Consider the following 27,695-nt stretch of genomic DNA (forward strand, 5'->3'; position numbering starts at 1 on the left):
TAACAGCTGGGCCAGATGGTTACTACATTTGGTAACAGCAGCAGAGGTCACTAACAGCTGGGCCAGATGGTTACTACATTTGGTAACAGCAGCAGAGGTCACTAACAGCTGGGCCAGATGGTTACTACATTTGGTAACAGCAGAGGTCACTAACAGCTGGGCCAGATAGTTACTACATTTGGTAACAGCAGAGGTCACTAACAGCTGGGACAGATAGTTACTACATTTGGTAACAGCAGCAGAGGTCACTAACAGCTGGGCCAGATGGTTACTTCATTTGGTAACAGCAGCAGAGGTCACTAACAGCTGGGCCAGATAGTTACTACATTTGGTAACAGCAGCAGAGGTCACTAACAGCTGGGCCAGATAGTTACTACATTTGGTAACAGCAGAGGTCACTAACAGCTGGGACAGATAGTTACTACATTTGGTAACAGCAGCAGAGGTCACTAACAGCTGGGCCAGATGGTTACTTCATTTGGTAACAGCAGCAGAGGTCACTAACAGCTGGGCCAGATAGTTACTACATTTGGTAACAGCAGAGGTCACTAACAGCTGGGCCAGATAGTTACTACATTTGGTAACAGCAGCAGAGGTCACTAACAGCTGGGCCAGATGGTTACTACATTTGGTAACAGCAGAGGTCACTAACAGCTGGGCCAGATAGTTACTACATTTGGTAACAGCAGAGGTCACTAACAGCTGGGCCAGATGGTTACTACATTTGGTAACAGCAGAGGTCACTAACAGCTGGGCCAGATAGTTACTACATTTGGTAACAGCAGAGGTCACTAACAGCTGGGCCAGATAGTTACTACATTTGGTAACAGCAGAGGTCACTAACAGCTGGGCCAGATAGTTACTACATTTGGTAACAGCAGAGGTCACTAACAGCTGGGCCAGATAGTTACTACATTTGGTAACAGCAGAGGTCACTAACAGCTGGGCCAGATAGTTACTACATTTGGTAACAGCAGCAGAGGTCACTAACAGCTGGGACAGATAGTTACTACATTTGGTAACAGCAGCAGAGGTCACTAACAGCTGGGCCAGATAGTTACTACATTTGGTAACAGCAGAGGTCACTAAAAGCTGGGCCAGATGGTTACTACATTTGGTAACAGCAGAGGTCACTAACAGCTGGGACAGATGGTTACTACATTTGGTAACAGCAGAGGTCACTAACAGCTGGGCCAGATAGTTACTACATTTGGTAACAGCAGAGGTCACTAACAGCTGGGACAGATGGTTACTTCTCTGCAGAGCTGCCTCCAGAACGACGCTAACCCGATCTTCTCTCTTAGGTGAACCATCCTGACGGCATCGCGGTGGACTGGATCGCCCGGAACCTGTACTGGACGGACACGGGAACGGACCGCATCGAAGTGACACGCCTCAACGGAACCATGAGGAAGATCCTGATATCAGAGGACCTGGACGAGCCACGAGCCATCGTACTGGATCCTGTCGCTGGGTAACTGCTGTCTCTATACTAACCCTGAACCATCGTACTGGATCCTGTCGCTGGGTAACTGCTGTCTCTATACTAACCCTGAACCATCGTACTGGATCCTGTCGCTGGGTAACTGCTGTCTCTATACTAACCCTGAACCATCGTACTGGATCCTGTCGCTGGGTAACTGCTGTCTCTATACTAACCCTGAACCATCGTACTGGATCCTGTCGCTGGGTAACTGCTGTCTCTATACTAACCCTGAACCATCGTACTGGATCCTGTCGCTGGGTAACTGCTGTCTCTATACTAACCCTGAACCATCGTACTGGATCCTGTCGCTGGGTAACTGCTGTCTCTATACTAACCCTGAACCATCGTACTGGATCCTGTCGCTGGGTAACTGCTGTCTCTATACTAACCCTGAACCATCGTACTGGATCCTGTCGCTGGGTAACTGCTGTCTCTATACTAACCCTGAACCATCGTACTGGATCCTGTCGCTGGGTAACTGCTGTCTCTATACTAACCCTGAACCATCGTACTGGATCCTGTCGCTGGGTAACTGCTGTCTCTATACTAACCCTGAACCATCGTACTGGATCCTGTCGCTGGGTAACTGCTGTCTCTATACTAACCCTGAACCATCGTACTGGATCCTGTCGCTGGGTAACTGCTGTCTCTATACTAACCCTGAACCATCGTACTGGATCCTGTCGCTGGGTAACTGCTGTCTCTATACTAACCCTGAACCATCGTACTGGATCCTGTTGCTGGGTAACTGCTGTCTCTATACTAACCCTGAACCATCGTACTGGATCCTGTCGCTGGGTAACTGCTGTCTCTATACTAACCCTGAACCATCGTACTGGATCCTGTCGCTGGGTAACTGCTGTCTCTATATTAACCCTGAACCATCGTACTGGATCCTGTCGCTGGGTAACTGCTGTCTCTATACTAACCCTGAACCATCGTACTGGATCCTGTCGCTGGGTAACTGCTGTCTCTATACTAACCCTGAACCATCGTACTGGATCCTGTCGCTGGGTAACTGCTGTCTCTATATTAACCCTGAACCATCGTACTGGATCCTGTCGCTGGGTAACTGCTGTCTCTATACTAACCCTGAACCAGGGCTCTTAATTGATCCTGTCGCTGGGTAACTGCTGTCTCTATACTAACCCTGAACCATCGTACTGGATCCTGTCGCTGGGTAACTGCTGTCTCTATACTAACCCTGAACCATCGTACTGGATCCTGTCGCTGGGTAACTGCTGTCTCTATACTAACCCTGAACCATCGTACTGGATCCTGTCGCTGGGTAACTGCTGTCTCTATACTAACCCTGAACCATCGTACTGGATCCTGTCGCTGGGTAACTGCTGTCTCTATACTAACCCTGAACCATCGTACTGGATCCTGTCGCTGGGTAACTGCTGTCTCTATACTAACCCTGAACCATCATACTGGATCCTGTCGCTGGGTAACTGCTGTCTCTATACTAACCCTGAACCATCGTACTGGATCCTGTCGCTGGGTAACTGCTGTCTCTATACTAACCCTGAACCATCGTACTGGATCCTGTCGCTGGGTAACTGCTGTCTCTATACTAACCCTGAACCATCGTACTGGATCCTGTCGCTGGGTAACTGCTGTCTCTATACTAACCCTGAACCAGGGCTCTTAATTGATCCTGTCGCTGGGTAACTGCTGTCTCTATACTAACCCTGAACCATCGTACTGGATCCTGTCGCTGGGTAACTGCTGTCTCTATACTAACCCTGAACCATCGTACGGGATCCTGTCGCTGGGTAACTGCTGTCTCTATACTAACCCTGAACCATCGTACTGGATCCTGTCGCTGGGTAACTGCTGTCTCTATACTAACCCTGAACCAGGGCTCTTAATGGATCCTGTCGCTGGGTAACTGCTGTCTCTATACTAACCCTGAACCAGGGCTCTTAATGGATCCTGTCGCTGGGTAACTGCTGTCTCTATACCAACCATTATGGGGCGGCAGGGTAGCCTAGTGGTTAGAGAGTTTGACTGCCCCTGAACAGGCAGTTAACCCACTGTTCCTAGGCCGTCATTGAAAATTAGAATTTGTTCTTAACTGACTTGCCTAGTTAAATAAAGGTAAAAAACAAACTGAGCCATCATGTTGGGTGGGTAATTTTACTACACTATATATAACTCTCCTGGCCTGATTGGTTCATCAGACCTCAGCTAGTATCCCTGGTTGGTTGAGGTGTGACCTCATCGTTGTCACAGTGTGTCCGCCGTTCAGCACTAGTAATGCATCATTAACCCCAACCTGATGACTCACATCTGTCCTGAGCTCCATCATTAACCCCAACCTGATGACTCTCATCTGTCCTGAGCTCCATCATTAACCCCAACCCGATGACTCTCATCTGTCCTGAGCTCCATCATTAACCCCAACCCGATGACTCACATCTGTCCTGAGCTCCATCATTAACCCCAACCTGATGACTCACATCTGTCCTGAGCTCCATCATTAACCCCAACCTGATGACTCACATCTGTCCTGAGCTCCATCATTAACTCCAACCTGATGACTCACATCTGCCCTGAGCTCCATCATTAACCCCAACCTGATGACTCATATCTGTCCTGAGCTCCATCATTAACCCCAACCTGATGACTCTCATCTGTCCTGAGCTCCATCATTAACCCCAACCCGATGACTCACATCTGTCCTGAGCTCCATCATTAACCCCAACCTGATGACTCACATCTGTCCTGAGCTCCATCATTAACCCCAACCTGATGACTCACATCTGTCCTGAGCTCCATCATTAACTCCAACCTGATGACTCACATCTGCCCTGAGCTCCATCATTAACCCCAACCTGATGACTCATATCTGTCCTGAGCTCCATCATTAACCCCAACCGGATGACTCACATCTGTCCTGAGCTCCATCATTAACCCCAACCTGATGACTCATATCTCTCCTGGCATCGCTCTATTTCTGTTCTTCTCTTTTTACATCATACATGTTAGGCTGTAATCCTCTCTCTGGTAGGGCTCTCTCCCCTCTCTCTCTGGTAGGGCTCTCTCCCCTCTCTCTCTGGTAGGGCTCTCTCCCCTCTCTCTCTGGTAGGGCTCTCTCCCCTCTCTCTCTGGTAGGGCTCTCTCCCCTCTCTCTCTGGTAGGGCTCTCTCCCCTCTCTCTCTGGTAGGGCTCTCTCCCCTCTCTCTCTGGTAGGGCTCTCTCCCTTCTCTCTCTGGTAGGGCTCTCTCCCCTCTCTCTCTGGTAGGGCTCTCTCCCCTCTCTCTCTGGTAGGCTCATGCTGTTCCCTCTCTGGTTGTTTCAGATACATGTACTGGACAGACTGGGGCGAGGTTCCTAAGATTGAGCGTGCCGACCTGGACGGGACGGAGAGGCTAGTGATGGTCAACACCTCCCTGGGCTGGCCCAATGGTCTGGCGCTGGACTACACAGACCGGATGATCTACTGGGGCGACGCCAAGACGGACAAGATAGAGGTATTTCACTTTGTCTAGTTTCTATAGGATGGATGGATGAGTGTTTAGGAATGTCTTCCTATCGCCACGTTCAGCCCTCTGCTGTGTTGGCATGTTCCATCAGCTGGTGGGTTGTGGGGGAGGGGGGTCAGCTGTGTTGGCATGTTCCATCAGCTGCTGTGTTGTGGGGGAGGGGGGTCAGCTGTGTTGGCATGTTCCATCAGCTGCTGTGTTGTGGGGGAGGGGGGTCAGCTGTGTTGGCATGTTCCATCAGCTGCTGTGTTGTGGGGTAGGGGGGTCAGCTGTGTTGGCATGTTCCATCAGCTGCTGTGTTGGCACGTTCCATCAGCTGCTGTGTTGGCATGTTCCATCAGCTGCTGTGTTGTGGGGTAGGGGGTCAGCTGTGTTGGCATGTTCCATCAGCTGCTGTGTTGTGGGGGAGGGGGGTCAGCTGTGTTGGCATGTTCCATCAGCTGCTGTGTTGGCACGTTCCATCAGCTGCTGTGTTGGCATGTTCCATCAGCTGCTGTGTTGTGGGGGAGGGGGGTCAGCTGTGTTGGCATGTTCCATCAGCTGCTGTGTTGTGGGGTAGGGGGGGCAGCTGTGTTGGCATGTTCCATCAGCTGATGTGTTGGCATGTTCCATCAGCTGCTGTGTTGTGGGGTAGGGGGGGCAGCTGTGTTGGCATGTTCCATCAGCTGATGTGTTGGCATGTTCCATCAGCTGCTGTGTTGTGGGGTAGGGGGGGCAGCTGTGTTGGCATGTTCCATCAGCTGATGTGTTGGCATGTTCCATCAGCTGCTGTGTTGTGGGGGAGGGGGGTCAGCTGTGTTGGCATGTTCCATCGGCTGGTGTGTTGTGGGGGAGGGGGGTCAGCTGTGCGGAGCGGTGGGTAGCTAGCAGCATCACCTAGCAGCATCACAGGACCCTCTACCGCTACGAACAGCCTGACACACACACTTCCCCTAGCAGCATCACAGGACCCTCTACCACTACGAGCAGCCTGACACACACACTTCCCCTAGCAGCATCACAGGACCCTCTACCACTACGAGCAGCCTGACACACACACTTCCCCTAGCAGCATCACAGGACCCTCTACCACTATGAACAGCCTGACACACACACTTCCCCTAGCAGCATCACAGGACCATTATCTCAACACACTCCCTCCTTTTCAGAAGGGAAGTCATATGACCAGGGAGTTATTACCTGATTGGTGGACCGGTTCTGAAGGGCATTGGAAGTGTTCTGGCTTAACGTAGTGTGTCTGGTGGACCGGTTCTGAAGGGCATTGGAAGTGTTCTGGCTCATCGTTGTCTCTGGTGGACCGGTTCTGAAGGGCATTGGAAGCGTTCTGGCTCATCGTTGTCTCTGGGGGACCGGTTCTGAAGTGCATTGGAAGCGTTCTGGCTCAACGTAGTCTCTTGTGGACCGGTTCTGAAGGGCATTGGAAGCGTTCTGGCTCATCGTTGTCTCTGGGGGACCGGTTCTGAAGTGCATTGGACGCGTTCCTGCTCAACGTAGTCTCTGGTGGACCGGTTCTGAAGGGCATTGGAAGCGTTCTGGCTCAACGTAGTCTCTGGTGGACTGGTTCTGAAGGGCATTGGAAGCGTTCTGGCTCATCGTTGTCTCTGGGGGACCGGTTCTGGAGGCCATTGGACGCGTTCCTGCTCAACGTAGTCTCTTGTGGACAGGTTCTGAAGGGCATTGGAAGCGTTCTGGCTCAACGTAGTCTCTGGTGGACTGGTTCTGAAGGGCATTGGAAGCGTTCTGGCTCATCGTTGTCTCTGGGGGACCGGTTCTGGAGGCCATTGGACGCGTTCCTGCTCAACGTAGTCTCTTGTGGACAGGTTCTGAAGGGCATTGGAAGCGTTCTGGCTCAACGTAGTCTCTGGTGGACTGGTTCTGAAGGGCATTGGAAGCGTTCTGGCTCATCGTTGTCTCTGGGGGACTGGTTCTGAAGGGCATTGGAAGCGTTCTGGCTCATCGTTGTCTCTGGGGGACCGGTTCTGAAGCCCTGTTTGCTGTGGCACCATAGATTCTCCTTAGAAGCTGCTACCAAGTTGGTAACACAGAAACGTTGCTTCATAGCAACTCAGACTCTCCATGATGAGTTTCTCCTTGAAAACATATTGTTCTTGTAAACATTTAAGACTAGTCTACATCATGGCCAGCTGGATCAGTACCTCAGCCCAGAGCCCAGGCAGCGGTGAGGTCCTCCTATGAGGACTAGTCTACATCATGGCCAGCTGGATCAGTACCTCAGCCCAGAGCCCAGGCAGCAGTGAGGTCCTCCTATGAGGACTAGTCTACATCATGGCCAGCTGGATCAGTACCTCAGCCCAGAGCCCAGGCAGCAGTGAGGTCCTCCTATGAGGACTAGTCTACATCATGGCCAGCTGGATCAGTACCTCATCCCAGAGCCCAAGCAGCAGTGAGGTCCTCCTAGGAGGTCTAGTCTACATCTTGGCTAGCTGGAGCAGCACCTCAGTCCAGAGCCCAAGCAGCAGTGAGGTCCTCCTATGAGGACTAGTCTACATCATGGCCAGCTGGATCCCCCTGTTACCTCATTTAAAGTTGGGGTACCTCAGAAACCCAATCGTAAAATTTCTGCACTTTTCCGGGTGTTGACAGCTGAGCCACCGTGGAAATTAGCCTTCGTGACTGGTGGTGTTGGGTACAGATGTATTGCAGGGAGGGGTCGATGTGAGTCCTACTTCTTTACATTTCCCTCCACGGGACTCTAACTTCCATATGGAAACAACTAGTCTCAAAGACATCCTTTGTTTTCTACAGTTGGCATCCTCACACAGCATATCTTCATGGTGCAATATGTTCCAACACATCGGCTAGTGTTTGTTGGTTTTAATCTGGACCCGTAGTGGGGCCAAGTGGGAAAGACTGGGGGAGGGGTGGGGGGCACCAAGGGAAAGTTTGGTAGGGTGTGCTGGGTTGGTTGGTGGTGGTAGCCTGGGTTCTGGGTGTGCTGGGTTGGTTGGTGGTGGTAGCCTGGGTTCTGGGTGTGCTAGGTTGGTTGGTGGTGGTAGCCTGGGTTCTGGGTGTGCTAGGTTGGTTGGTGGTGGTAGCCTGGGTTCTGGGTCTGCTAGGTTGGTTGGTGGTAGCCTGGGTTCTGGGTGTGCTAGGTTGGTTGGTTGGTGGTGGTAGCCTGGGTTCTGGGTGTGCTGGGTTGGTTGGTTGGTGGTGGTAGCCTGGGTTCTAGGTGTGCTGGGTTGGTTGGTTGGTTGGTTGGTTGGTGGTGGTAGCCTGGGTTCTGGGTCTGCTAGGTTGGTTGGTGGTGGTAGCCTGGGTTCTGGGTCTGCTAGGTTGGTTGGTGGTAGCCTGGGTTCTGGGTGTGCTAGGTTGGTTGGTTGGTGGTGGTAGCCTGGGTTCTGGGTGTGCTGGGTTGGTTGGTTGGTGGTGGTAGCCTGGGTTCTAGGTGTGCTGGGTTGGTTGGTTGGTTGGTTGGTTGGTGGTGGTAGCCTGGGTTCTGGGTCTGCTAGGTTGGTTGGTGGTGGTAGCCTGGGTTCTGGGTGTGCTAGGTTGGTTGGTGGTGGTAGCCTGGGTTCTGGGTGTGCTAGGTTGGTTGGTTGGTTGGTTGGTTGGTGGTGGTAGCCTGGGTTCTGGGTCTGCTAGGTTGGTTGGTGGTGGTAGCCTGGGTTCTGGGTGTGCTAGTTTGGTTGGTGGTGGTAGCCTGGGTTCTGGGTGTGCTGGGTTGGTTGGTTGGTGGTGGTAGCCTGGGTTCTGGGTCTGCTAGGTTGGTTGGTGGTGGTAGCCTGGGTTCTGGGTGTGCTAGGTTGGTTGGTGGTGGTAGCCTGGGTTCTGGGTCTGCTAGGTTGGTTGGTGGTAGCCTGGGTTCTGGGTGTGCTAGGTTGGTTGGTTGGTGGTGGTAGCCTGGGTTCTGGGTGTGCTGGGTTGGTTGGTTGGTGGTGGTAGCCTGGGTTCTAGGTGTGCTGGGTTGGTTGGTTGGTTGGTGGTGGTAGCCTGGGTTCTGGGTGTGCTGGGTTGGTTGGTTGGTGGTGGTAGCCTGGGTTCTGGGTCTGCTAGGTTGGTTGGTGGTGGTAGCCTGGGTTCTGGGTCTGCTGGGTTGGTTGGTGGTGGTAGCCTGGGTTCTGGGTCTGCTGGGTTGGTTGGTGGTGGTAGCCTGGGTTCTGGGTCTGCTAGGTTGTTTGGTGGTGGTAGCCTGGGTTCTGGGTCTGCTAGGTTGGTTGGTGGTGGTAGCCTGGGTTCTGGGTGTGATGGGTTGGTTGGTGGTAGTAGCCTGGGTTCTGGGTCTGCTGGGTTGGTTGGTGGTGGTAGCCTGGGTTCTGGGTCTGCTGGGTTGGTTGGTGGTGGTAGCCTGGGTTCTGGGTCTGCTGGGTTGGTTGGTGGTGGCAGCCTGGGTTCTGGGTCTGCTCCAGAACGAGGTTTTGATCTAGAACAAGGTTTTTGAGGGCCAGAGCCACATCTGCTTCCAATTTGCTGCCTCCCCTCCAGCTGCGGGTTCCCCTCTTTTAGAATAGCCCCAGAATGTGAAACACACCCCACTGTGGACACACACGTTTGTTTTACTATCCTTGTGGGGACCAATATGATTCCCATTCTAAATCATTAGGCCACCTCACTGAGAAAGGAAACTGAGTGTACAACACATCAGGAACACCTTCCTAACATCTGATCGTCCACAGCCTCAATGAGAAAGGGTTCCATAGGGACGCTGGCCCATGTTGAACTCCAATGCTTCCCACCGTTGTGTGAAGTTGGAAGTGGATCTCTATTCCGACGAGCTCGTTACATCTCATCACACAGATGCTCAGTTAGATTGAGATCTGGTGACTGGACAGTAAGCTGAATTCACGGTCCTGTTGGTGGAACCGTCAGGATGCCTGCTGATGGTCCCTTGTCAAACAGAGAAATGTTCTGTCAGGATGCCTGCTGATGGGCCCTTGTCGAACAGAGAAATGCTCTGTCAGTCTGTCTGCATGAGTCTCCACCGTCTGTTCCTCCAGTCTGTTAGTCTGTCTGTAAGTCTGTCTGCTTGAGTCATGCTACTGGAACAGGCGTTGTGTAGAGAATAGTGAATTTTCAATTTTCTTCTGTTGTTGGGGGGGTCTCTTCAGTAGGAGGGAGGCTCGGTGGGGTCACTTCAGTAGGAGGGAGGCCCGGGCGGGTCACTTCAGTAGGAGGGAGGCCCCGGGGGTCACTTCAGTAGGAGGGAGGCCCGGGGGGTCACTTCAGTAGGAGGGAGGCCCGGTGGGGTCACTTCAGTAGGAGGGAGGCCCGGTGGGGTCACTTCAGTAGGAGGGAGGCCCGGTGGGGTCACTTCAGTAGGAGGGAGGCCCGGTGGGGTCACTTCAGTAGGAGGGAGGCCCGGTGGGGTCACTTCAGTAGGAGGGAAGCCCGGGGGGGAGTCTCTTCAGTAGGAGGGAGGCCCCCGGGGGTCACTTCAGTAGGAGGGAGGCCCCGGGGGTCACTTCAGTAGGAGGGAGGCCCGGTGGGGTCACTTCAGTAGGAGGGAGGCCCGGGGAGGGTCTCTTCAGTAGGAGGGAGGCCCGGTGGGGTCACTTCAGTAGGAGGGAGGCCCGGGGGGGGGGTCTCTTCAGTAGGAGGGAGGCCCGGTGGGGTCACTTCAGTAGGAGGGAGGCCCGGTGGGGTCACTTCAGTAGGAGGGAGGCCCGGGGAGGGTCTCTTCAGTAGGAGGGAGGCCCGGTGGGGTCACTTCAGTAGGAGGGAGGCCCGGTGGGGTCACTTCAGTAGGAGGGAGGCCCGGTGGGGTCACTTCAGTAGGAGGGAAGCCCGGGGGGGAGTCTCTTCAGTAGGAGGGAGGCCCGGGGGGGTCACTTCAGTAGGAGGGAGGCCCGGGGTCTCTTCAGTAGGAGGGAGGCCCGGTGGGGGTCTCTTCAGTAGGAGGGAGGCCCGGTGGGGTCACTTCAGTAGGAGGGAGGCCCCGGGGGTCTCTTCAGTAGGAGGGAGGCCCGGTGGGGTCACTTCAGTAGGAGGGAGGCCCGGGCGGGTCACTTCAGTAGGAGGGAGGCCCGGGGGGGAGTCTCTTCAGTAGGAGGGAGGCCCGGTGGGGTCACTTCAGTAGGAGGGAGGCCCGGGGGGGAGTCTCTTCAGTAGGAGGGAGGCCCCGGGGGTCTCTTCAGTAGGAGGGAGGCCCGGTGGGGTCACTTCAGTAGGAGGGAGGCCCGGGGGGGTCACTTCAGTAGGAGGGAGGCCCGGGGGGGTCTCTTCAGTAGGAGGGAGGCCCGGGGGGGTCTCTTCAGTAGGAGGGAGGCCCGGTGGGGTCACTTCAGTAGGAGGGAGGCCCGGGCGGGTCACTTCAGTAGGAGGGAGGCCCGGTGGGGTCACTTCAGTAGGAGGGAGGCCCGGGGGGTCACTTCAGTAGGAGGGAGGCCCGGGGGGTCTCTTCAGTAGGAGGGAGGCCCGGGGGGTCTCTTCAGTAGGAGGGAGGCCCGGGGGGTCTCTTCAGTAGGAGGGAGGCCCGGGGGGTCTCTTCAGTAGGAGGGAGGCCCGGGGGGTCTCTTCAGTAGGAGGGAGGCCCGGTGGGGTCTCTTCAGTAGGAGGGAGGCCCGGTGGGGTCTCTTCAGTAGGAGGGAGGCCCGGTGGGGTCACTTCAGTAGGAGGGAGGCCCGGTGGGGTCACTTCAGTAGGAGGGAGGCCCGGTGGGGTCACTTCAGTAGGAGGGAGGCCCGGTGGGGTCACTTCAGTAGGAGGGAGGCCCGGGCGGGTCACTTCAGTAGGAGGGAGGCCCCCGGGGGTCTCTTCAGTAGGAGGGAGGCCCGGTGGGGTCACTTCAGTAGGAGGGAGGCCCGGGGAGGGTCACTTCAGTAGGAGGGAGGCCCGGGCGGGTCTCTGAGCTCCTACCTGAATTTATTGGTTTGGTCTTCAAGCTGTTCACTGGTTTATCCTCTGATTCTCTGTCTCCTCTCCCCCAGGTGATGTGTATGGACGGTTCAGGCAGGAGGATCCTGGTAGAAGATAAGCTACCTCACATCTTTGGCTTCACTCTGCTGGGGGACTATGTGTACTGGACAGACTGGCAGAGACGCAGCATTGAGAGGGTTCACAAACACACCACGGAGAGAGAGTTCATCATAGACCAGCTACCAGACCTGATGGGGCTCAAAGCTACATATGTACACCAGACCTTCGGTAGGTTACACAGCCTGAACCTGACCCCTGACCCCACGGGGCTCAAAGCTACATATGTACGTACACCAGACCTTCGGTAGGTAGCACAGCCTGAACCTGACCCCTGACCTCACGGGGCTCAAAGCTACATATGTACACCAGACCTTCGGTAGGTAACACAGCCTGACCCTCTGACCTCACGGTGCTACCTAAACTCCACTCTGTGTATTTGGACAGGGAAGCCACAGTTTCAGTCTCTGTTCTCCACTCTGTGTATCTGGACAGGGAAGCCACAGTTTCAGTCTCTGTTCTCCACTCTGTGTATTTGGACAGGGAAGCCACAGTTTCAGTCTCTGTTCTCCACTCTGTGTATCTGGACAGGGAAGCCACAGTTTCAGTCTCTGTTCTCCACTCTGTGTATTTGGACAGGGAAGCCACAGTTTCAGTCTCTGTTCTCCACTCTGTGTATTTGGACAGGGAAGCCACAGTTTCAGTCTCTGTTCTCCACTCTGTGTATTTGGACAGGGAAGCCACAGTTTCAGTCTCTGTTCTCCACTCTGTGTATTTGGACAGGGAAGCCACAGTTTCAGTCTCTGTTCTCCACTCTGTGTATTTGGACAGGGAAGCCACAGTTTCAGTCTCTGTTCTCCACTCTGTGTATCTGGACAGGGAAGCCACAGTTTCAGTCTCTGTTCTCCACTCTGTGTATTTGGACAGGGAAGCCACAGTTTCAGTCTCTGTTCTCCACTCTGTGTATTTGGACAGGGAAGCCACAGTTTCAGTCTCTGTGCTTCAGCATTCTGTTTCATACCTGTTTTATTGTTTGGAAATGAAGGCACTATGTCCACACACATGTGAAGACAGATTCATCCATAGTGTTTATTAGGCTCTATGTCCACACACATGTGAAGACGTCATAGGTATTAAGACAGATTCATCCATAGTGTTTATTAGTAGTTAAACGTCAGATTTCTGGTCCCATATTCATAGCAGACTGATTCCATCCAGCTTGTGACTCTACAAACTTGATGGATGCATTTTGGTAGTTAGTTTTGGTCGGTGGTAGACTGTAGGTGGTAGACTTAACTAAACAGGAATATTTCATCAGTTCACCTCAGCTAATGTTTCAGACTGTACATTCAGACTGTCGGTGGTAGACTAAACTAAACAGGAATATTTCATCAGTTCACCTCAGCTAATGTTTCAGACGGTACATTCAGACTGTAGGTGGTAGACTTAACTAAACAGGAATATTTCATCAGTTCACCTCAGCTAATGTTTCAGACTGTACATTCAGACTGTCGGTGGTAGACTAAACTAAACAGGAATATTTCATCAGTTCACCTCAGCTAATGTTTCAGACGGTACATTCAGACTGTAGGTGGTAGACTTAACTAAACAGGAATATTTCATCAGTTCACCTCAGCTAATGCTTCAGACGGTACATTCAGACTGTCGGTGGTAGACTAAACTAAACAGGAATATTTCATCAGTTCACCTCAGCTAATGTTTCAGACGGTACATTCAGACTGTAGGTGGTAGACTTAACTAAACAGGAATATTTCATCAGTTCACCTCAGCTAATGCTTCAGACGGTACATTCAGACTGTCGGTGGTAGACTAAACTAAACAGGAATATTTCATCAGTTCACCTCAGCTAATGTTTCAGACGGTACATTCAGACTGTCGGTGGTAGACTTAACTAAACAGGGATATTTCATCAGTTCACCTCAGCTAATGTTTCAGACGGTACATTCAGACTGTCGGTGGTAGACTTAACTAAACAGGAATATTTCATCAGTTCACCTCAGCTAATGCTTCAGACTGTCGGTGGTAGACTAAACTAAACAGGAATATTTCATCAGTTCACCTCAGCTAATGTTTCAGACTGTCGGTGGTAGACTAAACTAAACAGGAATATTTCATCAGTTCACCTCAGCTAATGTTTCAGACGGTACATTCAGACTGTCGGTGGTAGACTTAACTAAACAGGGATATTTCATCAGTTCACCTCAGCTAATGTTTCAGACGGTACATTCAGACTGTCGGTGGTAGACTTAACTAAACAGGGATATTTCATCAGTTCACCTCAGCTAATGTTTCAGACTGTCGGTGGTAGACTTAACTAAACAGGGATATTTCATCAGTTCACCTCAGCTAATGCTTCAGACGGTACATTCAGACTGTCGGTGGTAGACTTAACTAAACAGGGATATTTCATCAGTTCACCTCAGCTAATGCTTCAGACGGTACATTCAGACTGTCGGATTCTCCTGCTCATCTCTTCTGCCCCTGAGATGGTGATTAACACAGACAGAGAATAAACTTTTTATCCTCCCCTCTCCTTCTACTGCCTCCCCCTCTTCTCCTCTCTCCCCCTCTCCTCCCCCTCTTCTCCTACTCTCTCCCCCTCTTCTCCTCCTACTGCCTCCCCCTCTTCTCCTCTCTCTCTTCCTACTACCTCCTCTCCCAGGTACCAACCTGTGTGCGGAGGCTAATGGTGGGTGTAGCCACCTATGCCTGTATAAGCCGGTGGGCGTCCAGTGTGCCTGTCCCATTGGTCTAGAGCTGATAGCTGACCTGTCCACCTGCATCGTACCAGAAGCCTTCCTCCTCTTCTCCCGACACACAGACATCAGACGCATCTCCTTGGAAACAAACAACAACAACGTGGCCATCCCGCTGACCGGGGTTAAAGAGGCGTCTGCACTGGACTTCGACATCACCGACAACCGTATCTACTGGACAGATATCACATTGAAGGTAAGGAGGGAGGTGTCTCTCTGGCTCGGAGCCATCAGTTTGACGAAGCAGGCTGATAAAGCCCAGATTACCTTCAGCCCAATAGTAACCCCTCTCTCCTCTCCCCTCTCTCCTCTCCCCTCTCCCTCTCCCCTCTCCCCTCTCCCCTCTCCCCTCTCCCTCTCTCCTCTCCCTCTCTCCTCTCCCTCTCTCCTCTCCCTCTCTCCTCTCCCTCTCTCCCTCTCCTCTCTCTCTCTCCCTCTACTCTCCCTCTCCCCTCTCCCCTCTCCCTCTCCCTCTCTCCCTCTCCCTCTCTCCCTCTCTCCTCTCCCTCTCTCCTCTCCCTCTCTCCCTCTCTCCTCTCCCTCTCTCCTCTCCCTCTCTCCTCTCCCTCTCTCCTCTCCCTCTCTCCTCTCTCCCTCTCCTCTCCCTCTCTCCCTCTCCTCTCCCTCTCTCCTCTCTCTCTCTCCCTCTACTCTCCCTCTCTGCTCTCTCCTCTCCCTCTCTCCTCTCCCTCGCTCCCCCTCTCCCTCGCTCCCCCTCGCTCTCCCTCGCTCTCCCTCGCTCTCCCTCGCTCTCCCTCGCTCTCCCTCGCTCTCCCTCGCTCTCCCTCGCTCTCCCTCGCTCTCCCTCGCTCTCCCTCGCTCTCCCTCTCTCTCCCTCGCTCTTCCTCTCCCTCGCTCTCCCTCGCTCTCCCTCTCCCTCGCTCTCCCTCTCCCTCGCTCTCCCTCTCCCTCGCTCTCCCTCGCTCTCCCTCTCTCTCCTCTCCCTCTCCAGACAATCAGTCGTGCGTTTATGAACGGCAGCGCTCTAGAACATGTGGTGGAGTTTGGCCTGGACTACCCAGAAGGCATGGCGGTGGACTGGTTGGGGAAGAATCTGTACTGGGCCGACACGGGGACCAATCGTATCGAGGTGGCCAAGCTGGATGGACAGCACAGACAGGTCCTAGTCTGGAAGGATCTGGACAGCCCTCGAGCCCTGGCACTGGACCCTGCTGAGGGGTAGGTACTGACTCACCCTGCTGAGGGGTAGGTACTGACTCACCCTGCTGAGGGGTAGGTACTGACTCACCCTGCTGAGGGGTAGGTAGTGACTCGCCCTGCTGAGGGGTAGGTACTGACTCGCCCTGCTGAGGGGTAGGTACTGACTCGCCCTGCTGAGGGGTAGGTACTGACTCGCCCTGCTGAGGGGTAGGTACTGACTCGCCCTGCTGAGGGGTAGGTAGTGACTCGCCCTGCTGAGGGGTAGGTACTGACTCGCCCTGCTGAGGGGTAGGTACTGACTCGCCCTGCTGAGGGGTAGGTACTGACTCGCCCTGCTGAGGGGTAGGTACTGACTCGCCCTGCTGAGGGGTAGGTAGTGACTCGCCCTGCTGAGGGGTAGGCGCTGACTCGCCCTGCTGAGGGGTAGGCGCTGACTCGCCCTGCTGAGGGGTAGGCGCTGACTCGCCCTGCTGAGGGGTAGGCGCTGACTCGCCCTGCTGAGGGGTAGGCGCTGACTCGCCCTGCTGAGGGGTAGGCGCTGACTCGCCCTGCTGGGGGCTGACAGCTAGCTAGCAAGCTAATGTAATGACTGGTTCAGGCTAACAGCTAGTTAATGTAATGACTAGTTCAGGCTAACAGCTAGCTAGCAAGCTATTGTAATGACTGGTTCAGGCTAACAGCTAGCTAATGTAATGACTGGGTCAGGCTAACAGCTAGCTAATGTAATGACTGGTTCAGGCTAACAGCTAGCTAATGTAATGACTGGGTCAGGCTAACAGCTAGCTAATGTAATGACTGGGTCAGGCTAACAGCTAGCTAATGTAATGACTGGGTCAGGCTAACAGCTAGCTAATGTAATGACTGGGTCAGGCTAACAGCTAGCTAATGTAATGACTGGTTCAGGCTAACAGCTAGCTAATGTAATGACTGGGTCAGGCTAACAGCTAGCTAATGTAATGACTGGGTCAGGCTAACAGCTAGTTAATGTAATGACTAGTTCAGGCTAACAGCTAGCTAGCAAGCTATTGTAATGACTGGTTCAGGCTAACAGCTAGCTAATGTAATGACTGGTTCAGGCTAACAGCTAGCTAATGTAATGACTGGGTCAGGCTAACAGCTAGCTAATGTAATGACTGGGTCAGGCTAACAGCTAGCTAGTGTAATGACTGGGTCAGGCTAACAGCTAGCTAATGTAATGACTGGGTCAGGCTAACAGCTAGCTAATGTAATGACTGGTTCAGGCTAACAGCTAGCTAATGTAATGACTGGGTTAGGCTAACAGCTAGCTAATGTAATGACTGGGTCAGGCTAACAGCTAGCTAATGTAATGACTGGGTCAGGCTAACAGCTAGCTAGTGTAATGACTTGGTCAGGCTAACAGCTAGCTAGTGATGGACACGTTTCTGTGTACATAATGAAAGGACTAAGACCTCCTCTGCAAAACGTTAAAAACAGATTTCTTGATGAATGTTTACTTAATCTGACCACGTTTTAGAGTGAAGAAAATGCGACCTATATAGTTGCTAGGTAACGCGCTAAAGATTCACGGGAAGAATCCTATGCCAAGGGGGACCAAGTTGGCATAGGATGCCCACTCGATTGAGGCTTCCAACCGGGGCAGTAGAGCTGGATAACGGTGTTCTGTCTGAGATTGTCTAATCTGGGTTTTAGCTCTCTGACTGGATAACGGTGTTCTGTCTGAGATTCAGTCTAATCTGGGTTTTAGCCCTCTGACTGGATAACGGTGTTCTGTCTGAGATTCAGTCTAATCTGGGTTTTAGCCCTCTGACTGGATAACGGTGTTCTGTCTGAGATTCAGTCTAATCTGGGTTTTAGCTCTCTGACTGGATAACGGTGTTCTGTCTGAGAATCAGTCTAATCTGGGTTTTAGCCCTCTGACTGGATAACGGTGTTCTGTCTGAGATTCAGTCTAATCTGGGTTTTAGCCCTCTGACTGGATAACGGTGTTCTGTCTGAGATTCAGTCTAATCTGGGTTTTAGCTCTCTGACTGGATAATGGTGTTCTGTCTGAGATTCAGTCTAATCTGGGTTTTAGCTCTCTGACTGGATAACGGTGTTCTGTATGAGATTCAGTCTAATCTGGGTTTTAGCCATCTGACTGGATAACGGTGTTCTGTATGAGATTCAGTCTAATCTGGGTTTTAGCCCTCTGACTGGATAACGGTGTTCTGTCTGAGATTCAGTCTAATCTGGGTTTTAGCCATCTGACTGGATAACGGTGTTCTGTCTGAGAATCAGTCTAATCTGGGTTTTAGCCATCTGACTGGATAACGGTGTTCTGTCTGAGATTCAGTCTAATCTGGGTTTTAGCTCTCTGACTGGATAATGGTGTTCTGTCTGAGATTCAGTCTAATCTGGGTTTTAGCTCTCTGACTGGATAACGGTGTTCTGTCTGAGATTCAGTCTAATCTGGGTTTTAGCCATCTGACTGGATAACGGTGTTCTGTCTGAGATTCAGTCTAATCTGGGTTTTAGCTCTCTGACTGGATAACGGTGTTCTGTCTGAGAATCAGTCTAATCTGGGTTTTAGCCCTCTGACTGGATAACGGTGTTCTGTCTGAGATTCAGTCTAATCTGGGTTTTAGCCATCTGACTGGATAACGGTGTTCTGTCTGAGATTCAGTCTAATCTGGGTTTTAGCTCTCTGACTGGATAACGGTGTTCTGTCTGAGAATCAGTCTAATCTGGGTTTTAGCCCTCTGACTGGATAACGGCGTTCTGTATGAGATTCAGTCTAATCTGGGTTTTAGCTCTCTGACTGGATAAACGGTGTTCTGTCTGAGATTCAGTCTAATCTGGGTTTTAGCCCTCTGACTGGATAACGGTGTTCTGTATGAGATTCAGTCTAATCTGGGTTTTAGCCCTCTGACTGGATAACGGTGTTCTGTATGAGATTCAGTCTAATCTGGGTTTTAGCTCTCTGACTGGATAACGGTGTTCTGTCTGAGATTCAGTCTAATCTGGGTTTTTGCCCTCTGACTGGATAACGGCGTTCTGTATGAGATTCAGTCTAATCTGGGTTTTAGCTCTCTGTTCTAATGTATCTAACAGTAATGTATTTTTCTAGGTTTATGTACTGGACAGAGTGGGGTGGGAAGCCCAAGATTGACCGCTCAGCGATGGACGGGACGGGTCGGATCACTCTGGTGCCCAATGTGGGCCGAGCCAACGGGCTGACCATCGACTATGCCGAGAGGCGACTGTACTGGACTGACCTGGACACGACACTCATAGAGTCCTCCAACATGCTGGGTGAGTTATCACAGACAGACAGACAGACAGACAGAGGTCTAACTGTTCCCTCTCTCTCCTCTCCTCCTCCTGTCTCCTCCAGATCAAACTATTCCCTCTCTCTCCTCTCCTCCTGTCTCCTCCAGGTCTAACTCTTCCCTCTCTCTCCTCTCCTCCTCCTGTCTCCCCCAGGTCTAACTGTTCCCTCTCTCTCCTCTCCTCCTCCTGTCTCCCCCAGGTCTAACTGTTCCCTCTCCTCTCCTCCTCCTGTCTCCCCCAGGTCTAACTGTTCCCTCTCCTCTCCTCCTCCTGTCTCCCCCAGGTCTAACTGTTCCCTCTCTCTCCTCTCCTCCTCCTGTCTCCTCCAGGTCTAACTGTTCCCTATCCTCCTCCTGTCTCCCCCAGGTCTAACTGTTCCCTCTCTCTCCTCCTCCTGTCTCCCCCAGGTCTAACTGTTCCCTCCTCTCTCTCCTCTCCTCCTGTCTCCCCCAGGTCTAACTGTTCCCTCTCCTCTCCTCCTCCTGTCTCCCCCAGGTCTAACTGTTCCCTCTCTCTCCTCTCCTCCTCCTGTCTCCTCCAGGTCTAACTGTTCCCTATCCTCCTCCTGTCTCCCCCAGGTCTAACTGTTCCCTCTCTCTCCTCCTCCTCCTGTCTCCCCCAGGTCTAACTGTTCCCTCTCCTCCTGTCTCCTCCAGGTCTAACTGTTCCCTCTCCTCTCCTCCTCCTGTCTCCTCCAGGTCTAACTGTTCCCTCCTCTCTCTCCTCTCCTCCTGTCTCCTCCAGGTCTAACTGTTCCCTCTCCTCTCCTCCTCCTGTCTCCTCTAGGTCTAACTCTTCCTCCTCTGCTCCCCCAGGTCTGGAGCGTGAGGTTATAGCCGACGACCTCCCCCACCCCTTCGGTCTGACCCAGTACCAGGACTACATCTATTGGACGGACTGGTCTCAGCGCAGCATCGAACGGGCCAATAAGACATCGGGCCAGAACCGTACGGTCATCCAGGGTCACCTGGACTACGTGATGGACATCTTGGTCTTCCACTCGTCACGCCAGGGGGGCTGGAACGCCTGCGCCTCCACCAATGGGCAATGCTCACACCTCTGTCTGGCTGTACCAATCAGCAGCTTCGTCTGCGGATGCCCCGCCCACTTCTCCCTCAACAATGACAACAAGACCTGCAGTGGTGAGAGACGCACACACACACACACGGTACTAGGTCTGTAACTGGGCTGTAGCTCCCACAGCATAGCCAAGAAAAACAGCCACAGGCCATTATACCTCCTCCACCAAACTTTACAGTTGGCACTATGAATTGGGGCAGGTAGTGTTCCCCTGGCATCCTCCTAACCCAGATTAGTCCGTCAGACTGTCAGATGGTGAAGCGTGATTCATCACTCCAGACAAAGTGTTTCCACTGCCCAGAGCTTTACACCACTTCAGCCGACGCTTGGCATTGTCCATGTTGATCTGAAGGCTTGTGTGGGGCTGCTCGGCCATGGAAACCCATTTCATGAAGCTCCCGATGAACAGTTTTTGTGCTGAGAGGCAGTTTGGAACTCGGTAGGGAGGGTTGCAACCGAGGCAGTTTGGAACTTGGTAGGGAGGGTTGCAACCGAGGCAGTTTGGAACTCGGTGGTGAGCGTTGCAACCGAGGCAGTTTGGAACTCGGTGGTGAGCGTTACAACCGAGGCAGTTTGGAACTCGGTGGTGAGCGTTACAACCGAGGCAGTTTGGAACTCGGTGGTGAGCGTTGCAACCGAGGCAGTTTGGAACTCGGTGGTGAGCGTTGCAACCGGGGCAGTTTGGAACTCGGTGGTGAGCGTTACAACCGAGGCAGTTTGGAACTCGGTGGTGAGCGTTGCAACCGAGGCAGTTTGGAACTCGGTGGTGAGCGTTGCAACCGAGGCAGTTTGGAACTCGGTGGTGAGCGTTACAACCGAGGCAGTTTGGAACTCGGTGGTGAGCGTTGCAACAGGGGCAGTTTGGAACTCGGTGGTGAGCGTTGCAACCGGGGCAGTTTGGAACTCGGTGGTGAGCGTTACAACAAGGGCAGTTTGGAACTCGGTGGTGAGCGTTGCAACCGAGGCAGTTTGGAACTCGGTGGTGAGCGTTGCAACCGAGGCAGTTTGGAACTCGGTGGTGAGCGTTGCAACCGGGGCAGTTTGGAACTCGGTGGTGAGCGTTGCAACCGAGGCAGTTTGGAACTCGGTGGTGAGCGTTGCAACAGGGGCAGTTTGGAACTCGGTGGTGAGGGTTGCAACCGAGGCAGTTTGGAACTCGGTGGTGAGCGTTGCAACCGAGGCAGTTTGGAACTCGGTGGTGAGCGTTGCAACCGAGGCAGTTTGGAACTCGGTGGTGAGCGTTACAACCGAGGCAGTTTGGAACTCGGTGGTGAGCGTTACAACCGAGGCAGTTTGGAACTCGGTGGTGAGCGTTGCAACCGAGGCAGTTTGGAACTCGGTGGTGAGCGTTACAACCGAGGCAGTTTGGAACTCGGTGGTGAGCGTTACAACCGAGGCAGTTTGGAACTCGGTGGTGAGCGTTACAACCGAGGCAGTTTGGAACTCGGTGGTGAGCGTTGCAACAGGGGCAGTTTGGAACTCGGTGGTGAGCGTTGCAACAGGGGCAGTTTGGAACTCGGTGGTGAGTGTTGCAACAGGGGCAGTTTGGAACTCGGTGGTGAGCGTTGCAACAGGGGCAGTTTGGAACTCGGTAGTGAGCGTTGCAACCGAGGCAGTTTGGAACTCGGTGGTGAGCGTTGCAACAGGGGCAGTTTGGAACTCGGTGGTGAGCGTTGCAACCGAGGCAGTTTGGAACTCGGTGGTGAGCGTTGCAACCGGGGCAGTTTGGAACTCGGTGGTGAGCGTTGCAACCGAGGCAGTTTGGAACTCGGTGGTGAGTGTTGCAACAGGGGCAGTTTAGAACTCGGTGGTGAGCGTTGCAACCGGGGCAGTTCGGAACTCGGTGGTGAGCGTTGCAACCGAGGCAGTTTGGAACTCGGTGGTGAGCGTTGCAACCGGGGCAGTTTGGAACTCGGTGGTGAGCGTTGCAACCGAGGCAGTTTGGAACTCGGTGGTGAGCGTTGCAACCGAGGCAGTTTGGAACTCGGTGGTGAGTGTTGCAACCGGGGCAGTTTGGAACTCGGTGGTGAGCGTTGCAACCGAGGCAGTTTGGAACTCGGTGGTGAGCGTTGCAACAGGGGCAGTTTGGAACTCGGTGGTGAGCGTTGCAACAGGGGCAGTTTGGAACTCGGTGGTGAGCGTTGCAACAGGGGCAGTTTGGAACTCGGTGGTGAGGGTTGCAACCGAGGCAGTTTGGAACTCGGTAGGGAGGGTTGCAACAGGGGCAGTTTGGAACTCGGTAGGGAGGGTTGCAACAGGGGCAGTTTGGAACTCGGTGGTGAGCGTTGCAACCGAGGCAGTTTGGAACTCGGTGGTGAGCGTTGCAACCGAGGCAGTTTGGAACTCGGTGGTGAGCGTTACAACCGAGGCAGTTTGGAACTCGGTGGTGAGCGTTGCAACCGAGGCAGTTTGGAACTCGGTGGTGAGCATTACAACCGAGGCAGTTTGGAACTCGGTGGTGAGCGTTACAACAGGGGCAGTTTGGAACTCGGTGGTGAGCGTTACAACCGAGGCAGTTTGGAACTCGGTGGTGAGCGTTACAACAGGGGCAGTTTGGAACTCGGTAGGGAGGGTTGCAACCGAGGCAGTTTGGAACTCGGTGGTGAGGGTTGCAACCGAGGCAGTTTGGAACTCGGTGGTGAGCGTTGCAACCGAGGCAGTTTGGAACTCGGTGGTGAGCGTTGCTACAGGGGCAGTTTGAAACTCGGTAGTGAGCGTTGCAACAGGGGCAGTTTGGAACTCGGTGGTGAGCGTTACAACAGGGGCAGTTTGGAACTCGGTGGTGAGCGTTGCAACCGAGGCAGTTTGGAACTCGGTGGTGAGCGTTGCAACCGAGGCAGTTTGGAACTCGGTGGTGAGCGTTACAACCGAGGCAGTTTGGAACTCGGTGGTGAGCGTTACAACCGAGGCAGTTTGGAACTCGGTGGTGAGCGTTGCAACCGAGGCAGTTTGGAACTCGGTGGTGAGCGTTACAACCGAGGCAGTTTGGAACTCGGTGGTGAGCGTTACAACAGGGGCAGTTTGGAACTCGGTGGTGAGCGTTACAACCGAGGCAGTTTGGAACTCGGTGGTGAGCGTTACAACAGGGGCAGTTTGGAACTCGGTAGGGAGGGTTGCAACCGAGGCAGTTTGGAACTCGGTGGTGAGGGTTGCAACCGAGGCAGTTTGGAACTCGGTGGTGAGCGTTGCAACCGAGGCAGTTTGGAACTCGGTGGTGAGCGTTGTAACAGGGGCAGTTTGGAACTCGGTGGTGAGCGTTGCAACCGAGGCAGTTTGGAACTCGGTGGTGAGCGTTGCAACCGAGGCAGTTTGGAACTCGGTGGTGAGTGTTGCAACCGGGGCAGTTTGGAACTCGGTGGTGAGCGTTGCAACCGAGAACGGAGTGTTTTTACTTGCTGCACTCAGCGGTTTCTGTGAGCTTGTGTGGTCTACCACTTCCCGGCTGAACCGTTGTTGCTCCTAGACGTTTTCCACTTCACAATAACAGCAGTTGACAGTTGACCAGGGGCAGCTCTAGCAGAGCAGACATTTGACAAACTGACTTGTTGGAAATATGACATCCTATATGAAAGTCACTGAGCTCTTCAGTAGGGGTCATTCTACTGACAATGTTTGTCTATTGAGATTGTATGGCTGTATGCTCAATTTTATACACCTGTCAGCAAAGCTGTGGCTGAAACAGCCGAATCCACTAATTTGAAGGGGTGTTGACATACAGCTGGTCATATACTGTAGATGCCCCCACAGCTATGCTGACCAGGGGAGAGATGCCCCCACAGCTATGCTGACCAGGGGAGAGAGAACCCACTGAGCCACCCACTGTGATCATTATTCAGACATCACATGCTTGATTCTCGCTCTGTCTGTCTCGGTCTCTTTCCCTCTTCATATCTCTCCTCTCTCTGTCTCTCTCTCTCTCCATTCATTTCTCATCCAAAGTAATTGTTGTAATGGTCTCTTCCCCCTCTCCTCCTCCAGCCCCTACGTCGTTCCGCTGTCTCTCTCTCTCTCCATTCATTTCTCATCCAAAGTAATTGTTGTAATGGTCTCTTCCCCCTCTCCTCCTCCAGCCCCTACGTCGTTCCTCTTGTTCAGTCAGAAGTCAGCCATTAACCGGATGGTGATGGATGAGCATCAGTCTCCTGACATCATCCTTCCCATCCACAGTCTGAGGAATGTCAGGGCTATAGACTACGACCCCCTGGATAAACAGCTGTACTGGATCGACTCCAAACAGAACGCAATCCGCAGAGCGCAGGAGAACGGGAACATGGTAGGTCCACTGATCCAGACCCTGCCTCCATAAACCACATCGGGGCGTAGATCACTGTGTTACGGGTTTACCAGGTCAACACCATTTGACTGACGGCCTGTTCCTCCTATCCGATCAGAGTATGATTTGACTGACGGCCTGTTCCTCCTATCAGAGTATGATTTGACTGACTGCCTGTTCCTCCTATCCTATCAGAGTATGATTTGACTGACGGCCTGTTCCTCCTATCCTATCAGAGTATGATTTGACTGATGGCCTGTTCCTCCTATCAGAGTATGATTTGACTGACGGTCTGTTCCTCCTATCCTATCAGAGTATGACGGTGGTGTGGAGCCAAGTGGGCGGTCCTAACCTGGGCCTCCAGCCGTTTGACCTGAGCATCGACATCTACAGCCGCTTCATCTACTGGACCAGCGAGGTCACTAATGTCATTAACGTGACGAGGACAGACGGCAGCCGGGTGGGAGTGGTGCTGAGAGGAGAACACGACAGACCCAGAGCCATCGTGGTCAACCCAGAGCGAGGGTTAGTAGTTGAGGAAACGCTCTGTGATGTCTCTCTTCCTCTGTTTTGTGGGGTCACAGACAGACTCCTGTCCCAGAGGGGGCCCTCGTCGTGTTTTACTTGGCCTGTACTACGGGGCTAAATGATTCACCCAGAAGAAATGTGAAAAGTATAATAACCGTTTGGTAGAAATGAAACCGTTTGGAGAATATGGCACAAATGATTAGACCAAAGACGAGGACACAACGGTTCACGAGACTGAATCCGAACATCACACTGTTGATTTGATGGCCATTTTACATTTACTGTACCCTTCACCTCGTGTTGATAACGACATCCTGGAAAATGTGGGGTAGGACTGTTCCTGGGGAAATGTGGGGGTAGGACTGTTCCTGGAAAATTGTGGGGTAGGACTGTTCCTGGAAAATTGTGGGGTAGGACCGTTCCTGGGAAAATGTGGGGTAGGACCGTTCCTGGGAAATTGTGGGGTAGGACTGTTCCTGGGGAATTGTGGGTAGGACTGTTCCTGGGAAATTGTGGGGTAGGACTGTTCCTGGGAAAATGTGGGGTAGGACTGTTCCTGGGAAAATGTGGGGTAGGACCGTTCCTGGGGAAATGTGGGGTAGGACCGTTCCTGGGGAAATGTGAGGTAGGACTGTTCCTGGGGAAATGTGGGGTAGGACTGTTCCTGGGGAAATGTGGGGTAGGACTGTTCCTGGGGAAATGTTGGGGTAGGACTGTTCCTGGGGAAATGTGGGGTAGGACTGTTCCTGGGGAAATGTGGGGTAGGTGCACCATAAGACAAATACTGTTATGTACCTCTCCAGATGTCCACAGCCGTCAGGTCTGTTAATATAGTCTCCCTCTCTCTCCAGGTACATGTACTTTACCAACCTGCAGGAGCGCAGTCCTAAGATAGAACGAGCAGCGCTCGACGGGACAGAGAGAGAGGTGTTGTTCTTCAGTGGCCTGGGGAAGCCCGTTGCCCTGGCCATAGACAATGAGGTCGGCAAGCTGTTCTGGGTCGACTCAGACCTCCGACGCATCGAGAGCAGTGACCTATCAGGTGCCTACCAACCTCATGTCAGCCAATCACTGATCTGCCTGGCCGAGGTCATAGCCAATCACTGATCTGCCTGGCCGAGGTCATAGCCAATCACTGATCTGCCTGGCCGAGGTCATAGCCAATCACTGATCTGCCTGGCCGAGGTCATAGCCAATCACTGCTCCGTTCCTTCACTTCCTGACCCTTTTTACCTTCTTCCTTGTTTTGCCTCTCCCCCCTCCTCCAGGAGCCAATCGGATTGTGATTGAGGACTCCAACATCCTCCAGCCGGTTGGTCTGACGGTGTTTGGTAACCACCTGTACTGGATCGACCGTCAGCAGCAGATGATCGAACGCATCGACAAGACGACCAGGGAGGGAAGGACCAAGATCCAGGCTCGCATTGCCTCTCTCAGCGACATTCACGCTGTCTACGACCTCGACATGAGCGAGTACAGTAAGTATTCTGACCTCTGACCCCTCTACTCAGCAGCTAGACATGAGAGTACAGATTGTATTCTGACCTCTGACCCCTCTACTCAGCAGCTAGACATGAGAGTACAGATAGTATTCTGACCTCTAACCCCTCTACTCAGCAGCTAGACATGAGAGTACAGATAGTATTCTGACCCCTAACCCCTGACCCCTCTACTCAGCAGCTAGACATGAGAGTACAGATAGTATTCTGACCCCTGACCCCTCTACTCAGCAGCTAGACATGAGAGTACAGATAGTATTCTGACCTCTGACCCCTCTACTCAGCAGCTAGACATGAGAGTACAGATAGTATTCTGACCCCTGACCCCTCTACTCAGCAGCTAGACATGAGAGTACAGATAGTATTCTGACCTCTGACCCCTCTACTCAGCAGCTAGACATGAGAGTACAGATAGTATTCTGACCCCTAACCCCTGACCCCTCTACTCAGCAGCTAGACATGAGAGTACAGATAGTATTCTGACCCCTAACCCCTGACCCCTCTACTCAGCAGCTAGACATGAGAGTACAGTAAGTATTCTGACCCCTGACCCCTCTACTCAGCAGCTAGACATGAGAGTACAGATAGTATTCTGACCCCTGACCCCTCTACTCAGCAGCTAGACATGAGAGTACAGATAGTATTCTGACCCCTAACCCCTGACCCCTCTACTCAGCAGCTAGACATGAGAGTACAGTAAGTATTCTGACCTCTGTACGTTGTTTTGGATCAGAGATATGACCATCTATGGCTACAATACTGATGGATCAGAGATATTACCATCTGGCTACAATACTGATGATGGATCAGAGATATTACTATCTATGGCTACAATACTGATGATGGATCAGAGATATTACCATCTATGGCTACAATACTGATGATGGATCAGAGATATTACCATCTATGGCTACAATACTGATGGATCAGAGATATTACCATCTATGGCTACAATACTGATGGATCAGAGATATTACCATCTATGGCTACAATACTGATGATGGATCAGATATACTACCATCTATGGCTAGAATACTGATGATGGATCAGAGATACTACCATCTATGGCTACAATACTGATGGATCAGAGATATTACCATCTATGGCTACAATACTGATGATGGATCAGAGATATTACCATATATGGCTACAATACTGATGGATCAGAGATATTACCATCTATGGCTACAATACTGATGGATCAGAGATATTACCATCTATGGCTACAATACTGATGAT

The 27,695-nt window shown here is 52.7% G+C and overlaps 1 protein-coding gene across 2 annotated transcripts in view; it reads left to right on the forward strand.

Annotated features, from left to right (window-relative positions):
* LOC118936541 (low-density lipoprotein receptor-related protein 6-like) overlaps positions 1–27,695 on the forward strand; it is an 80,953-nt gene that overhangs the window by 32,358 nt on the left and 20,900 nt on the right. Inside the window, exons 7-17 of one of the 2 annotated variants that reach the window (XM_036945514.1) lie at positions 1,305–1,474; positions 4,794–4,965; positions 11,862–12,078; positions 14,531–14,820; positions 15,577–15,803; positions 18,874–19,058; positions 19,892–20,218; positions 24,227–24,429; positions 24,743–24,954; positions 25,809–25,999; positions 26,226–26,435. In XM_036945514.1, the coding sequence (XP_036801409.1) occupies positions 1,305–1,474; positions 4,794–4,965; positions 11,862–12,078; positions 14,531–14,820; positions 15,577–15,803; positions 18,874–19,058; positions 19,892–20,218; positions 24,227–24,429; positions 24,743–24,954; positions 25,809–25,999; positions 26,226–26,435 (2,404 nt within the window). Of the gene's footprint in view, positions 1–1,304; positions 1,475–3,160; positions 3,319–4,793; positions 4,966–11,861; positions 12,079–14,530; positions 14,821–15,576; positions 15,804–18,873; positions 19,059–19,891; positions 20,219–24,226; positions 24,430–24,742; positions 24,955–25,808; positions 26,000–26,225; positions 26,436–27,695 lie in introns of those variants that run through there. The other variant, XM_036945515.1, reaches the window with a different exon arrangement.

Source organism: Oncorhynchus mykiss, chromosome 15, assembly GCF_013265735.2.
Source record: "Oncorhynchus mykiss isolate Arlee chromosome 15, USDA_OmykA_1.1, whole genome shotgun sequence".
NCBI classification, from domain to species: domain Eukaryota; kingdom Metazoa; phylum Chordata; class Actinopteri; order Salmoniformes; family Salmonidae; genus Oncorhynchus; species Oncorhynchus mykiss.